General features: G+C 38.7%; 1 protein-coding gene across 1 annotated transcript in view; it reads right to left on the reverse strand.

Moving 5' to 3' along the window:
• The window catches only part of PTPRK (protein tyrosine phosphatase receptor type K), a 585126-nt gene that overhangs the window by 371230 nt on the left and 195741 nt on the right, over positions 1-18155 (reverse strand). The window contains exon 3 of the mRNA XM_065401786.1: positions 9714-9985. Within this exon, the coding sequence (XP_065257858.1) occupies positions 9714-9985 (272 nt within the window). The remainder of the gene's footprint in view (positions 1-9713; positions 9986-18155) is intronic.

Raw genomic sequence — 18155 nt, forward strand, 5'->3', positions numbered from 1 at the left:
GGAAATTATTAGTTAAATTGGTGAAGATGGGGATTAATGTGAGAACTGAAAGGTGGATAAGGAACTGGTTAAAGGTGAGGCTACAACGGGGCATACTGAAAGGTGAATTGTCAGGCTGGTGGGAGGTTACTAATGGAGTTCCTCAGGGATCGGTCTTGGGACTTAATATTATTTAACATTTCTATTACTGACCTTGGCACAAAAAGTGGAGTGCGCTAATAAAATTTATGGATGACACCAAGTTGGAAGATATTGCCAATACGGAGTAGGACCGGAATATCATACAAGAAGATCTGGATGATCTTGTAAACTGGGGTAATATAAATGGGATGAAATTTAATAGTACTAAGTCCATGGTCATGCATTTATGGACTAACGACAAGAATTTTTGCTATAAGCTGGGGACTTATCAGTTGGAAGGGACAGAGGAGGAAAAAGACCTGGGTGTATTGGTTGATCACCAATGTAGCCGTGAAAAAGGCTAATGCAGTCCTAGGATGCATCAGAGGAGGTATTTCCAGTAGAGACAGGCAAGTGTTAGTACCATAATACAAGACACCAGTGAGACCTCATCTGGAATACTGTGGCAATTCTGGTCTCCCATGTTTAAAAAAAGGTGAATTCAAACTGGAACAGGTAAAGAGAAGGGCTACTAGAATGATCTGAGGAATGGAAAACCTACCTTATGAGAGGAGATTCAAAGACCTTGGCTTGCTTAGCCTAACCAAAAGAAGGCTTAGGGGAGATATGATTGAAATCTACAAATATATCAGAGGGATAAATACCAGGGAGGGAAAGGAGCTATTCATGTTAAGCGCCAATGTGGACACAAGAACAAATGGCTATATACCAGCCATCAACAAGTTTAGGCTTGAAATTAGGCGAAGGTTTCTAATCATTAGAGGAGTGAAATTCTGTGGCCTGCAATGTGTAGGAGGTCAGACTAGACGATCATGATGGTCCCTTTTGACCTTAAAGACTATGAGTCTATATTTTAGAAACACAACAGAATCCTCACTTGCATTTTGCCAAATTTGAGAACTAGGAAATGAATCACTTGAAAGAAAAACACTAATGGGTGTGCCAATTATTGAAGGTTTGAAAAGATATCCATCTCTAACTACAATTACTAAAGAAATCAGCTTTAATGGGTTAACACCTATTACAATCACCTTCTTTCAGTCAGTACCAGATTCATCCCTAGCCATTCATAGGATTACAAAAGACTGAAATCTGTCCTACCTTTATTTGTGATCCCCCAAAATTGATAAAATACTTCATGGAAAAGGCTCATTAAAGGTGAATTTATGAAGTAACCTCTGTTCAGAACCTTCTTAATTTGAAACATGAGGATGGAAACCTTGCACATCAGCTACAAAATGATGTAAAAATTGGGTTTGTTGCAGAAAGCTTATTGGAAACTAGCCAAAAGACCAAGTGATTAACAAGCAAATAAGGGAGTTCAAAATGGAATGCAGTATGTTTTATTTAAATGAAAACAGTGTCTACACTGCTTATTATTCATCATGTATGTTCTTAGCAGGAATAGCTGGGTTATGTAGAAAAGGTTTAAGAGAATTCTGCCTATATCTGAGTTGTAACCTCTAGATTTAAATGAACTAGCAAGGGGAAAGAAAAGGTACCTGTTCAGGGAATTTCTTGACAGATTAATACCTTATTCTACATTTTTCACTGACTTTGATATTCAATTAACTGAACTTTAACTATGTTCTTCTTACATGGAACCTCTCTCACTTAGGTCAAAAACCCTCAGATCTTTCCCCATCTCTCTAACTGCTACATCTGTATCCTGCCAGCCTGTCTCAAGTCTGACTCCCGTTCATTAATGCACTTCTTCTGACTGATTAGACTTCACTTGATCACCATCTCAGGTCAGCGTTATTGGAACTTTCAGTTCCTCAGTGAAACCTTCCTAAAAGTTTCCCAAGAATGTGCTTCACATGTGCAACAATCTATCTAGGTATCTAACTGCACCATGATATCCAAGTGCTGGCTTTAAGGCCTTCTCTACACTTACAATCAAACCATCTTAACTGAGCCAGTTTTAGACAAAGTTTCAACATGGGTTCAGCTAACAAGGTTTAAACACTGGTCGCCTGACCTGCTAAGAGAGACCAACAAATAGTAATTAGATGGGTTTGAAAAATAATAATTAAAAAATATTAGGGACTTGGCGTGGAAAATGGTTCTGTGTGGTCTATATTAAGCCATGTTGGCAGAAACAGCGTGGCTTAACTTAACTGCCAGTGTGGTTAGAGAGAGCAAGGACATGGACAAAATATCCCATTTCTCTCTCTTACCTCTCACACTTTCTGCTAGTATGTTACTGTTTCCTATTTTTTAGAAATGCCCCTTTCTTTCAACATATCCTCATAGGTCAGGTTTTCCAAACCTTTTATCATCTTTGTTGCTCTCATCTAGACTTTCTCCAAACTCTCCCTTTCTTAAAGTGGATTGCCAAAACTGGATGCTGTAATCCAGATGAGGCCTCACCATTGCCAAGTAGAGTGGATCAGTTACTCCCTGTGTCATACATAGGACACTCCGGTTAATATACCCTAGAATGACATTTGCCTTTTTTACAACAGCATCATATAGAATCATAGAAATGTAGGGCTGGGGGATGTCAAGAAGTCATCAAGACCAGCCTCCTGCACTGAAGCAGGACCAGGTAAACCTAGGCTCTCCATGACAAGTGTTGGTCTTGTACAACTTGTACTTAAAAACCTTCAGTGATGGGGATTCTACAATCTCCCTTGGAAGCCTATTCCAGAGCTTAACTACCATTTTAATTGGAAAGATTTTCTAATTTAAGATATCTAACCTTCATCTACCTTACCGAAGATTAAGCCCATTACTTCTTGTCCTACCTTCAGTGGACATGGAGAACAATTAATCACAGTTCTCTTTATAACAGTCCTTAACACATCTGAAGACTTATCAGGTCTGCCCTTGGTCCTCTTTTCTCAAGACTAAACATGCTCACTTTGTTTAACCTTTTCTCATAGGTTTGATTTTCTACTTTTTTTTCTTAGTTTTGTTGCTTTCCTCTGGACTCTCTCCAGTTTATCCACATCTTTCCTAAAGTGTGGCTCCCAGATTTGGACACAGTACTCCAATGAGGCCTCACCAATGTTGAGTAGAGAAGATCAATTACCTTCCTTATCTTACCAAAAACACTCCTGCTAAAACATCCCTGATATTAGCCTTTTTTGCAACTGCATCACATTGTTGACTCATATTCAGTTTGTGATCCACTATAAATCTCCCAGATTCTTTTCAGCAGTACTACAACCTAGCCAATTATTCCCACTTTTGTAGTTTTGCATTTTTTTTACTTCCTAAGTGAAGTACTTTGCACTTGTCTTTATTGAATTTCATCTTGCTGAATTCAGCCCTCTCTCTCAACAAGTTGTGCATCCACCTTATAGTAACTTAATCTAGCCCACATTTCCCTAGTTTGCTTATGAGACTGTCAGGTGGGTTTATGTCAAAAGCCTTACCAAAATCAAGATATATCATGTCTACTGCCTCCCTGGTCAAACAAGAAAATTAGGCTTGTTTGGCATGATTTGTTCTTAACAAATCCATGCTAGCTATTCCTAATGAACCTGTTATCCTCTAGGTGTTTACAAACTAACTGATTGTTTAATAGTTTGTTTCAGTATCTTTATAGGTATTAAAGACAGGTTGACTGGTCTATCATTCTCCTTTGAAAAGATAGGTACTATGTCTACGCTTCACCAGTCCTCCATGAGATCTCAAACATAATTGCTAATGGTTCTGAGATTGCTTCAGCTAGTTCCTTAAGTACCTTAGGATGAATTTCATCAGGCTCTTCCTACTTGAATGCATCTACTTTATCTAAATATAAGGCAAGTTGTTAGCTCATTCAGTTTGTGATCTATTATAACCATCAGATCCAGTTATTCATAATTCGTATTTGTATTATTTGATTTTTAACTTCTTAAGTGTAGGACTTTATACTTGTCTTTATTTAATTTTATCTTAGTGATTTCAGACCAATTCACCAGTTTATCAAGGTCATTTTGAATTCTTATCTTGTCCTCCAAAGTGCTTGCAACCCCGCCAATCTTCGTGTCATACACAATTTTTGTAACCATACTTTCCATTCCATCATCCAATTCATTAATGGAAATATTGATTAGTACCAGACCCATGACAGACTCCTGAGTATCACCACTTGATATATCCTCCCATTGTGACAGTGAATCACTGACAACTACTTGGAGTACTGTTTTTCAGCCAGTTCTGCACCAGCCTTATATAGTCATTTAATCTGGCCCATATTTACCTAGTTTGGTTATTACCTACAAGGTGCTTACAAACTGATTGTTTAATAATTTGTTCCAGTATCTTTCTGGGTATCAAAGTTAGGCTGACTTGTCTATAATTCACCAAGGTCCTACTTTTCTCCCTTTTTAAACACAGATACCATATTTGCCCTTTTCCAATCCTCTGGGACCTCAATGAGTTCTTAAAGAAAACTGTTAATGGATCAGAAATTGCTTTGACAAGTTCCTTAATTACTCTAGGGTGAACTTCATTAGGCCCTGATGACTCGACTACATCTAACTCATCTAAATATTCTTTATCCTGTTCTTTCCTGATTTAAGCCTGTGTTCCTTCCCCTTTGTTGTCAATACAAAACTAAGAGTGAATACTAAACAGAAATTGTGGTCAGCAAGAGAGATGGAGAAACAGAAAATGGTAGTGCTTGAAGCACAAAGGAGGAGAGACTCTTGAGGAGAGGATGATTCTCATCAACCAAAGGGCGGAGAAATCAAGGGAAATCAGTATAGAGCCCCTAGGGTATGTCTATACTTGCAAGACAAAGAAAGAAGGAAAGAAAGAAAGAAAGAAGGAAAGAAAGAAAGAAACCCCATCCCCATCACCCCTGCAGCAGTGAGTCTCAGAACCCGGGTCTACAGACTCGGGCTTGTGCTATGGCATTAAAAATAATATACATGTTCCCACTCAGGCTGGAGCTTGAGCTCCAAGATCCTCCAACCCCCAACCGGATTTCAAAACTTTAGCCTAAAAGGGAATGTCTATTCTGCAAGTTTTGTGCTGTTGTGCAAGCCCAAGTCTGCAGATGTGGATTCCGAGACTCTCTGCCATGTGTGTGTTTTTGTTTTTGCAGTGTAGACACACTGTTAGACTCACATACAAAGTTAGACAGAAATAACCAACTTAACTAGAATAAATTAATGCTTTACAGCAGTGTTTCTCAAACTTTTGCATTAGTGACCCCTTTCACACAGCAAACCTCTGAGTGCGTCCCCCCTCATACATTATAACACTTTTTTTGTATTTAACACTATTATAAATGCTGGAGGTAAAGCGGGGTTTGGGGGTGGAGGCTGACAGCTCGTGACCTCCCATGTAATAACCTCACGACCCCCAGTTTGAGAACCCCTGCTTTATAGTAACCTATATGGAAAATGAAAGACACAAAACTCCAGAGTGAGTTAAACAATATAACCTCAGAAATTCCTTTCCCTAAAATAGATTTTAGACAAGTCAAGGGTGGCCTTTTTCCATTACAACAGTAACAAAACTAAACAAAAACTAATGAGTACCGAATTCAAATATGGGCCTTCAATCCCAAAGGATTCTCTAACCAAACAATTCTCCTAGAGAGTTCATCCCCATGTTAAACAGGAAAATGAAGATATCTTGCCAGTAGCAGAAGAGATAAATCATATCATTACATAACTTCAGGAATTTCCTAGAGTATAAAACCTACAGTGGAAGAATTACTGACCCTCTTGCTTGAAAGCACCCACAGGAACACAGCAAGATCAGCCAGCTTCCCTTTCATTTCCCAGCGAGCAGTTAGCCAATGGCAACTATGCTTTGGAATGAGTGCAACATTTCTTACAAAAATACATCTACTCTTTTCTAAATTACCACTTACTGCATGTGGTACAGGAGTGTCAAAAGAACAGGAGCAGAGCCCTCTTATCTTGCTTTTTATCAGCAACCTATTCACTCACCTTATGTGCCCTATAGCTTTAATATAGTTCAGCACTTGGAATTTTGGGGTTTGCCATAGAATGCTACATTCTGCTATATGAATGCAATGGAGGACACTGATTTCTGGCAAAGCTTTTGCAGAATTTAAGCATTTCTTCTTTGCTAGTTTTGCAACAGGCATATGATGGTCAACAGAGCACAGCTAAACAATTAAAAGTAAGTGATGAGATTTTTAACAACATACTAAGGAGTGGAAGGAAACTCCTTTCTCAGTCCACTTACAACACAGTCTTTACACTATATAAAATACAAACTTGCTCCGTTCTTTGGATTTGGTCTTATTAACAAAGAACACCGCTTTGCCTATTTTTGATTCACAACAATATTTTGCCTCTTACCTCATGACTACTTCCTTTATTTAGTAGCCTTTTGTGAAGGACCTTGTCAAATCTAAATCAACTATGTCAATCAGTTTCTCTTTATCCAATACTAAATATGTTCAAAATATTCTAATACATTAGAGAGAAAATTTCCTTTTGCAGAAACTGTGCTGAACAGACCATATTATCATGATTTCCAGGTATTTTATTGTTCTACTATTAATTATCGTTTCAATCAATTTACCAGGTATGCCAGGTTTACTGGCCTGTAATTCTCCAGTTCATCCCTTGAGTTTGTTTTAAACATAGTATGTGTCATTAAGAGATGGCGAATATATTTTGTTTATACATGTGTCTCGGTATCTAAACAACTGATACACATCACCTTTGATACACTGTATTACCTACTATTGACTTCTACTTGACTTTTTCAAGTAAATGGAAAGAAATTAAAAAAAAAAAATCAGATATGCAGGTTTGCTTGGATTAAAAGTGCACATATTATATAAATTTTCCAGTTTATAATCTTTAACAAAAGGTGACCTTGCTTGGGGATCTGTACCAAGCCAGGTTTAGTTTATGACAATGCAATTCTCAAAACAAATTGTTTGCCTTCAATCTTGTTTTAAACATGTGTAGGTTCTTCCTGTACTGCTTACTGAACTCACAAGAGGTGGACAGGCAACCTACAGAGCTAGTGAACTGCAGCATTGTCACTCAGAATGCAACTGAACAGAAGAGGCATTCATACTGTGCTCTGTAATACAGCTCAACGTTAAAGCCAACACTGTAAATAACTGTGTTCTTGAAAGAGCGCTGTTAACCTCGAGACCTCAAAGGAAGCTCTTACAGGACAGAAAAAAGTAATTCTATTCAAAAACAAAAAAAACACACAGTCATACATTTTCCATTCTTAGTAAGAAATTATATAAAATTAGACTGGTGCAACTGACTGAACCAGGAACCGCAGGAAGGCAGCATTTACAGGCCAGGTGCAGCTTATGTATAGGTCACGGCAGGCCTACAGACCTACTTCTTATTTTTAATTTAAAAATAAGAAAATTGAACAACAATGTATTTTACATTATTTTAATATTACATTGGGGAGCTGGGAGTGGGAGAGACCTTCTGAATGCAGGATTTTACAGAAGTTATATGAAGGTTATAACATAAATGAAGAATGGCAATGGTAAATGCATAAACCCCCAACCACCAATCTCATTGCCAAGCCTGACTACAGCGGTATACAAAAACTTGATCACTGCTATAAAAACTACCAATAAATCATTCCTGCTTTTAAATAATATCAAGGCTCTTAGCGAAATACCCCTCTCCCCTCCAAAACAACTCAAACTATCTGAACTTTTCTTTCATGGCGTTAATAATCTCGTGTTATTTGAACATATTTTGTGGTATAAATACCTTTAAACTTTAAAAAAGAGAGAAAGTAAAACAGCAGTATTAAAAAACAGAAACCAATAAGAGAGAAACGTATGGCTGTGACTGGCACCCGATGAGCTAAAGCATAATGGAACACTCATATCTTGTTTAAGTATCGATCAAGGTGAATCTAGTCTGAGCATATTTAGGAAATACTGCAAAACCTTCCTCTTTGGAAAAAGTCTTTCCACTCACAGTGCTCATAATTCCTACACCACTACCTCTAGACCTCTCCCAATCAAAAAATAAGGGGTGGGAGGAGTTGATAAAAATCTTTAAAAAAATAAAATCAACAACAATCCTATTCCTAGTACAGTTTTAACCCTGAAATGAGTGAAGTGCCAGAAACTCCTCAGAATCCACTAGGGACTCGTTTATTGCTACAGGTTTTACATAGAAGACACTCAGATACTATGGTGATGGGCAGCAATACAAAATTCTACAATTGATATTTAGAAAATTTTGAACACACCACCCTTCATATAGACACTTAATGCAATGAATCAGAACAGCTCCTTTGGGGTCTGACACAGACCCTGTTAAAATCCATAGAAAACTCCCATTGACTTGAATAGACTTTGGATCAGTCCCTTAGAGTATTGTGCAGAGCTCTGACACGGATTGTTTGACACTTCTTAGCATATGTAACTAGTTAACACAATTCCTCCTTACCACATGGCTGTATCCTTGTGTACATCAGTTTTGTTCTTCACACCATATCCCTGAATAGCCTGAAGCAACAGCTTCAAGTGACCAGAAGGGCAGCCTTCTCTCAAACTAATCCAACAGAGCCCATTTCTAGTTACTTTAATACCAACAAGGTGAAACAACTTTCAAAGTGGTGTTAAGCCTAACTGTTTTGACAATGTCTCCTTACTGCTGGTAAATTTGCAACTGAAAGCTATTCTGGAGAACTGGATTCTATTCCTGCCTCTGCCACAGAGTTATGTGATGCCAATCAAATCGCTTAAACCAAACTTTTCACAGGTGGTCATTAACTGTGTGTTCCTCATTTTCTGGGTGACTGCCTTAAGACCCTAGAGCCTGATTTGCAGAAGTGCTGAGCACTCACAGCTGCTACTGAAGTCAATGGGAGCTGTCCTTCAAACACAGCATTTTATAGCACTTCGTAAGAAGTCTGAATAATCAGATCCTAGGTGTCTCAGATTGGGCACCCAAAATGAATGGATACTTTGATCTTAACCTCTGCCTCAGTTCCCCAACTATCCCCCCCAAATGGGGATAGTAATACTATCTCATCTCACAGGGATGTTGTGAAAATAAATTCATTAGTGTTTGGGACACGCTTAGATGGTATAGTGACGAGAGCCACAGTAAAGCCCATGACGAAACTAGTAATTCTGTCTTCACAGCAGGGTTTGAATAGTACACACTAAAAAAGGCATCGGCCCACACTGAAAAATAAGGAGAAAATATTGAACAGCTACCCATTAAGCAAGCACCATCCATCCTGTGCATTGAACGAGGCAGGCTTCCGATAGGGGGAAAAAATGGTTTGTGATCATGTAATTAAAGACTGTATCTTAATGCATATGAACAAGGGGGAGGGGGTTAAGAATGCACAGGCAACCTTAACTCTGACATTTCCTAACCTCTGAGTACTGGATTTTCAAGTTTCATAGAATGCTTTTAATGTAGGATTTTGGACATCATACAAAACAGATTCCTTGTGAATTTAAACTTCATGTGAAAAATCCTTACCCCAAAAGGAGTGTTGTACTGAATGGGAGAACACACTTAAAATTGTATGGAAAAGCTCTTTAAATACATCAGGTCTCATGGATGCCACAACACCACATGTTGGCACATTTAACACCATGGCAATAAGAGGAGGATGTCTTGTAGGCTTACCTGATATTCATTTGGCCAGAAGGTGCTGACAGCCAGCTCAGCTCGGAGCCAGTCTCTGCCAGTAGAGCCTGTCACATTCCAAATGGGATTAGCAAGAGGTCCCTTGTTCACCCTAACTAAAATGTTCAAGGTTCCAGGGTTCGCTCCACTCTTGCTATATAAAAGGTAACTGAAATCAATGCAGTGAGTGTCATTTTCCTTCATCGTAGGAAGTTGAAGTCGAGCCTTTTCTCCAGGATCATGGTCTGAGGAATCCACTATCATGCATGATCCTGAAAAGAGAAAGAGTTGAAGATACATAAATGCAGGGATTCAAAACAGCTCACTCTAAAAAAGAGGAAAAGAAAATACATGGGTGGGCAGGTACTAATGTTCAAACATATTTAAAATACAATTCAAAACAAAATATTGAGACTACAGGAGTAGCAACAGATTCAAAGGAATTTAGGCTGCTAGCCACCCAGGGGAATCCACTGAGTTAGCCACTTAGGCAGTCTATACAAACATGGGAAAAGAGAGGCACTTGGGAATGCAATCCACTAAAGGCAGCACACTTGGTGGGGGCTATGTAAGCCAGGTCTACCTATCTAAAAGCACCAGGTGCCTAATTCCAGGCTATAGGGTGGTATCTATCTGTGCTTGCAATCCACAGCTGGGAACACTCTCCTGGAGTCAGGCACCTTAGGTGCCTAAGCTAGTTCGTGCAACAATGGCAGCAACACATGCCTAACTGCACACAAAACAACTGGGGTGGGGGGACAGTCTCCCTTATAACTTTTAGCCCAGTAGTTATGGTACTCATCTGGGATGTTGGAGATCCCAGGTCAAATTCCTGCCTCTGCCTCATGAAGAGAAGGGATTTGAATCAGGCTTTCTCACCTCTCAGGTGAGTTCCCTAACCACTGCGCTACAGAGTCACTCTCACGGTCTCTTGTCCAATGAGTAATTATTAACACAAAGAGGAATGGCTTCAACAGGAGATACTGAGAGAAATCCACATTAAAATATCCCATCCTAAATCTGGGAGACTAAATCTGGGCCTTAAACACTTAAATCCCTTTGTGGATCTGGGCCATTCTTGTTGAATTCTCCCAGCAGTTTCAAATGGATACAGGCATCTTTTTTCTACTTCCTATCTTATACTTTTGGGTAGCACTCTTTTTGCCTGTTTAAGAACTGCTACATTTCATGCCAGGGATGGCTGTGTTTCAGTGGAGAGTGAAGTGAACCATATATTCTGTTTGTATAATGGTTTCTGAAGTATTTTGTGATCCTTTGGAATGAAAGGCTTTACAGATCTCAGTTAAGTTAAGGTGCCATTCTGTTCTAAAGAAACTAAAAATGGCACTGTGGTGTTCTAAGTGTATATCATCTCTGGACTGCCAGGTCAAAAGTTGCTCAATTTACAAGTATAAATATGGTTTTTGTAACTAATATCCCAGTATCTCAACCTGGGATTACATACATTACCAGAAAAAAGGTTTTGCAGTCCAAATTACACTCCCTGTTACGCCTGTGTGACACACTTCTCTGCAATGGGGTTCCAAAGCCACAACCAACCAGAACTTGGCCCTCAATTGCAACTCCAATTATTCTGATGATTCTCAAGAGAGAAAGACACTAGCTCAGTCTCTCCGGGCCCTATTGGCTCAGAAGAGCTAACAATGACTGGTATTAAAAGTAGCAAAACATGTCAATGAAGTAAGCAGACAGGACTCTAAATATAAACAGGGAAAGTGAGGTGGTGCATCTTTTCAGAGTAGAAATAATATACATGCCATCTTCCCAAAACTATTTATGTTGCTTTGTGGGGAAAGAACATGCACTTTCCAGGACTGATTTTTCTCAGGGTTGAAGGTTTAATGTTTGTACTAAAATGCATTTTGAATGCATATGAATAAATATGAAATATTGTTAAACCACATAAAATGGCTTAATTTTCCTACACATATATTGCTATAGAGCAAAGACACTGAAAAATGGCCTTATATTGATTTAGACCATGCAACCGTTACTCACATTTGTGAGCATTTATTCACACTAGGAGCCCCAGAGCCACATTCCTTGTGTGACTAAATTCTTGCTAACAGAGTAAGGGCTGCAAAATCGAGCCTATTGTTAGTAATTAGCGGAGCAACTGTGACAATTTTTGGTAAGCAAAAGAGCTCTTTGGAGCGGTGGGGTGGGGGTGTATGATATAAGCAAAATAAATTACACTATACACCAGGAGGCATTGTGTGGAGGTTTTTGAAAATGCACAAGCTACAGGAACAAGAAATGGTTGATAAGTTATTGATCAGTGGAAATAGAAATGTTTATGTGTAAATGAGAGAGAAAAATCAGCATTTGACTCATTTGTTTGATAAAACTTTCCATTGACTTGCATAGCAATTCCGCACTGCACAATTATTCTCTAACAAAATAGAAAACAAATGTTTTACAGATTCAAATAAATTAGTTTTTACAAAGCTATATTACTAGTGTTTAATTATTATTATTTTGTTAATTGATCTAGGAATAAAACCCCTTTCTTAAAAAAGTTGTATACTGGATACAGCTTCAGTGCTCAGTTTATATTTGATTACCCATGTAGAACCCGCCATTATGATCTCTTTACAGACAACTTGACAAGATTTCATTGGCTAATTGCCAGCTTCTTCACTGTTACTGCCTATTTTTAAAAATGAAATGAAAGGTACTAGTATATTTAGATTCATTATTATTACAAATCTCCAGCAATTATGGTTTAAAATTGATAGACAATTGTGCATTGTTACTCGAATGGACTCACTGACATTCAGCTGTTATGCCCCTTGGCTCTAGAGTAAACTTCAAAAGACTATTTGGAACCTACCTTTTAGCTCAGAGATACTGTTGAAATCATTTTGTGGTTTCTGGTTAGTGCAGTTTGACATAACTTATTGTCACAGTTTTGGTGATAAATACTACTCATTTGGCCTGCAATTTCTTTTGCTAATTTAGGATTAGAAGAAAGAAATTTTGGTGCAAAAAATAATTTAAGATTCTGTTCTACAACACGAGCACAAAGACACCTTCAACCAACTATAGTGGATGAACTTGCAGCTAACAAAATGCCTTCCGTAATTACATTTACTTTACAAATATTTTTAAATGATGGGCAAACCATCACCATTTTCCCACCAGAATGGAGGTTTTATTAAGCATTCTGAAAGCTACCGCATAGGAGCAGATCAAACCTTTTCTGACTTTACTTACACACCCAGTGGAACAAATTGAGCTTAGGAGAGAACTGTAGTTTGTTTAATAGTCAGCATAAAGGTAAAAGAACTGAAAAGCAAAAGTATCAAACTAAGTAATACATAACTCATCTTTGGTACAAGTAGTTATAGTACATGTAATAAAAAAACTAGGGCTGTCAAGCAATTAAAAAAATTACTCACGATTAATCGTGCGATTAAAATAATTAATTGTGATTAATCGTGTGATTAAAATAATTAATTGTGATTAATCGTGCGATTAATTCCACTGTTAAACAATAATAGAATACCATGTATTTAAATAATTTTGGATGTTTTTTACATTTTCAAATAAATTGATTTCAGTTACAACACAGAATACAAAGTGTACATTGCTCACTTTATATTTATTTTTTATTACAAGTATTTGCACTGTAAAAAAACAAAAGAAAGTACTGTAGTGCAATCTCTTTATGAGGAAAGTTGAACTTACAAATGTAGAATTATGTAAAAAAAACTGCATTCAAAAATAAACCAATGTAAAATTTTAGAGCCTGCAAGTCCACTCAGTCCTACTTCTTGTTCAGCCAATCACTCAGACAAACAAGTTTGTTTACATTTGCAGGACATAATGCTGCCCGCTTCTTGTTTATGTCAACTGAAAGTGAGAACAGTCATTCTCATGGCACTGTTGTAGCCGGCATCGCAAGATATTTACATGCCAGATGCTCTAAAGATTCATATATCCCTTCATGCTTCAACCACCATTCCAGGGGACATGAATCCATGCTGATGATGGGTTCTGCTCGATAATGATCCAAAGCAGTACAGACAGACATGTTCATTTTCATTATCAACCACCAGCAGAAGGTTGATTTTCTTTTTTGGTGGTTCAGGTTCTGTAGTTTCTGCATCAAAGTGTTGCTCTTTTAAGACTTCTGAAAGCATACTCCACATCTCATGCCTCTCAGATTTTGGAAGGCACTTCAGATTCCTAAACCTAGGGTCGAGTGCTGTAGCTATCCTTAGAAATCTCACATTGGTACCTTGCATTTTGTCAAATCTGCAGTGAAAGTGTTCTTAAAATGAACAACATGTGCTGGGTCATCATCCGAGACTGCTATAACATGAAATATATGGCCGAATGTGGGTAAAACAGAAGAGGGGACATATAATTCTCCCGCAAGGAGTTCAGGCACAAATTTAATTAACACATTTTTTTTTTTAACGAGCGGCATCAGCATGGAAGCATGTCCTCTGGAATGGTGGCCAAAGTATGAATGTTTATTGTCGAATGTTTAGCATATCTGGCACATAAATATCTTGCAATGCCAGCTACAAAAGTGCCATGCAAATGCCTGTTCTCACTTTCTGGTGACATTGTAAAGAAGAAGAGGGAAGCATTATCTCCTGTAAATGTAAACAAACTTGTTTGTCTTAGCGATTGGCTGAACAAGAAGTAGGACTGAGTGGACCTGTAGGCTCTGAAGTTTTACGTTGTTTTGTCTTTGAGTTAAGTTATGTAACAAAAAAAAACCCTACATTTGTAAGCTGCACTTTCATGACAAAGATTGCACTACAGTACTTGTATGAGGTGAATTGAAAAAAACTTTCTTTTGTTTGCAAATATTTGCACTGTAAAAATGATGATCAAAAATAACATTCACTTTGATTTCAATTACACAAAATACAATATATATGAAAATGTAGAAAAACATCCAAAATATTTAATAAATTTCAATTGGGGTTCTATTGTTTAATAGTGTGATTAATTTTTTTGAATTAATCGCGTGAGTTAACTGCGATGCATCAACAACCCTATAAAACACCCAAAATATATTAGCCTGTTTGTCCTCGTCATTATTAAGAAGCCCTCTGTTAGTCTTTGTAAATTCCAAAGCCATACAATCTTTCAGCATATAGATATTGTATAGTACTCTTCTTAGCTTCATTTTTCAACATTCAACAGTACTTAAAACCAAATTTGCATACATTTATCTACATATGTTCGTCCTCCAGCACAACATGAAATGCTCCAGACAGCACTTGTAACCATTTGTCACAAAGCCAAAGCATCTGTTCAACATTTTGCCAACTACTTATTTCCCCCCTTTTTAAACAGACTTTATCCCATGAGAACGCAGAACCCTCCAACCGCCACTTCCTAAACCGCTCTAAGGAAAGTGAAATTCAAACCAGGAATCTTTGCCAACGTAAACTCCTCATCAAATTTATATCTTTGAAAAATGTTGCTGATGATATCTGTTTTAAGTATTCTTATATTGTAAAGGTGACACACACATATATAAATATAATAATAAACAAACAAACACAGTACCTTAAAAAGACAAGGCTAAACTTAAACACTTAAACTTAAAAAATTAACTTAGGGGAATATCTAAGGCAATGGGTTGCAACATAAATGAAGATGGACTTCACCTGAGTAGGGAAGGAAATAGACTTCTGGGAGGGAGGCTGGCTCATCTCATCAAAAGGGCTTTAAACTAGGAACTTGGGGGAGACGGTTGGGAGATGTCCAGTTGATCTCCACGCCAGATTCCAACACTGAAAATGAGGGCGAAGAGATAAGCACAGATATAGATAGGGGTAGGGAATTGGACATTAGAAGGAGGGGGCGGATGGACACTAGGGGGTCCGTACCAAAGTGCATAACTAATGGGAGAAAGGATAGACAGCACACGGTAAGATGTTTATACACCAATGCGAGAAGCCTAGGTAACAAAATGGAGGAACTGGAGCTCCTGGTCCAAGAAATAAAACCTGATATCGTAGGAATAACCGAAACATGGTGGAACTGTAGTCATGACTGGAGTACAGGTATCGAAGGGTATGTGCTGTTTAGGAATGACCGGAAAAAAGGTAAAGGTGGGGGTGTGGCACTGTATGTGAATAATGAACTAAAATGTAAAGAAATAATAAGTGATGGAATGGATAAGACAGAGTCTGTCTGGGCAATGATTACACTGGGTAAAAGAACTACTAGAGCCTCCCCTGAGATACTGCTTGGGGTATGCTATAGACCGCCAGGATCCAGCCTGGATGTGGACAGAGAACTATTTAATGTTTTTAAGGAAGTAAAAACTAATAAGAGCTGTGTGATCATGGGGGACTTTAACTTCCCAGACATAGATTGGGGAACAAATGCTAGTAACAATAATAGGGCTCAGATGTTCCTAGACGTGCTAGCAGATGAATTCCTTCAGCAAGTAGTAGCTGAACCTACGAGGGGGGATGCCATTTTAGATTTGGTGCTGGTGAGTAGTGAGGACCTAGTTGAGGAAATGGTAGTAGGGGACAACCTTGGCTCGAGTGACCATGAGCTAATTCGGTTTAAACTAAATGGAAGGATTAACAGAAATAAAACTGTGACTAAGGTTTACGATTTCAAAAAGGCCAACTTTAATAAATTAAGGCAACTACTTAGGGAAGTGGATTGGGCTAACATACTTAGAGAGCTAAAGGCAGATGAGGCCTGGGATTATTTCAAGCTGAAGTTGCACGAGCTGTCCGAGGCCTGTATCCCGAGAAAGGGGAAACGGTTAGTGGGCAGGAGAATTAGACCTAGCTGGATGAGCGGGCGTCTCAAAGGGGCGATTAAGAAAAAACAGAAAGCGTACAAAGAATGGAAAAGGGGGCAGATCGACAAGGAAACCTACCTTATTGAGGTCAGAGCATGTAGGGATGCGGTGAGAAAGGCCAAAAGCCGTGTAGAGTTGGACCTCGCGAGGGGAATTAAATCCAATAGTAAGAGGTTTTATAGCCATATAAATAGGAAGAAAACAAAGAAAGAGGAAGTGGGACCGCTGAAGCATGTAAATGGAGTGGAGATTAAGGATAATCTAGGCATGGCACAATATCTAAATGAATATTTTGCGTCGGTGTTTAATAAGGCTAATGAAGGGCTTAGGAATAGAGGGAGCGGGACAGAGGGGAATAAAGGAGGGGCGATTGACATTACAGTATCAGAGGTGGAAGCCAAACTTGACCAGCTAAATGGGACTAAATCGGGCGGACCGGATGATCTCCATCCTAGAATATTGAAGGAGCTGGCGCGAGAAATTGCAAGCCCCTTGGCGATAATTTTTAATAAATCTGTAAACTCGGGGGTGGTACCGATGGACTGGAAAATAGCTAATGTGGTTCCTATTTTTAAGAAGGGGAAAAAAAGTGACCCGGGTAACTACAGACCTGTTAGTTTAACTTCTGTAGTATGCAAGGTCTTGGAAAAAATTTTGAAGGAAAAAGTAGTTAAGGACCTTGAGGTGAATGGCAATTGGGACAAATTACAACATGGGTTTACGAAAGGCAGATCGTGCCAAACCAACTTGATCTCCTTCTTTGAGAAAGTAACAGACCTTCTAGATAAAGGAAATGCGGTGGATCTAATTTACCTCGATTTTAGTAAAGCGTTTGATACTGTGCCGCACGAGGAATTATTGGTTAAATTGGAAAAGATGGGGATCGATATGAAATTCCAGAGGTGGATAATGAACTGGTTAAAGGGGAGACTGCAGCGGGTAGTACTGAAAGGTGAACTGTCGGGTTGGAGGGAGGTCACCAGTGGGGTTCCTCAAGGTTCGGTTTTGGGTCCGATTTTATTCAATCTATTCGTTACTGACCTCGGAACCGAATGTAGGAGTGGGCTGATAAAGTTTGCGGATGACACAAAGTTGGGAGGTATTGCCAATTCGGAGAAGGATCGGGATATTCTGCAGGGAGACTTGGATGACCTTGTAAATTGGAGTAAAAATAATAGGATGAGATTTAATAGTGAGAAGTGTAAGGTGATGCATTTAGGGATGACTAATAAGAATTTTAGTTATAAGTTAGGGACGCATAGGTTGGAAGTGACGGAGGAGGAGAAGGACCTTGGAGTCCTGGTTGATTGCAGGATGACTATGAGTCGGCAATGTGACGTGGCTGTGAAAAAAGCTAATGCGATTTTGGGATGCGTTAGGCGAGGTATTTCTAGTAGGGACAGGGAGGTGCTGCTTCCGTTATACAAGGCGCTGGTGAGACCTCATTTGGAGTACTGTGTGCAGTTCTGGTCTCCTATGTTTAAAAAGGATGAACTCAAACTGGAACGGGTACAGAGAAGGGCCACTAGGATGATCCGAGGAATGGAAAACCTTTCCTATGAAAGGAGACTCGAGGAGCTCGGTTTGTTTAGCCTAACCAAAAGAAGGCTGAGGGGGGATATGAT

The sequence above is a fragment of the Emys orbicularis genome, chromosome 3 (genome assembly GCF_028017835.1).
Source record: "Emys orbicularis isolate rEmyOrb1 chromosome 3, rEmyOrb1.hap1, whole genome shotgun sequence".
Lineage (NCBI taxonomy): Eukaryota > Metazoa > Chordata > Testudines > Emydidae > Emys > Emys orbicularis.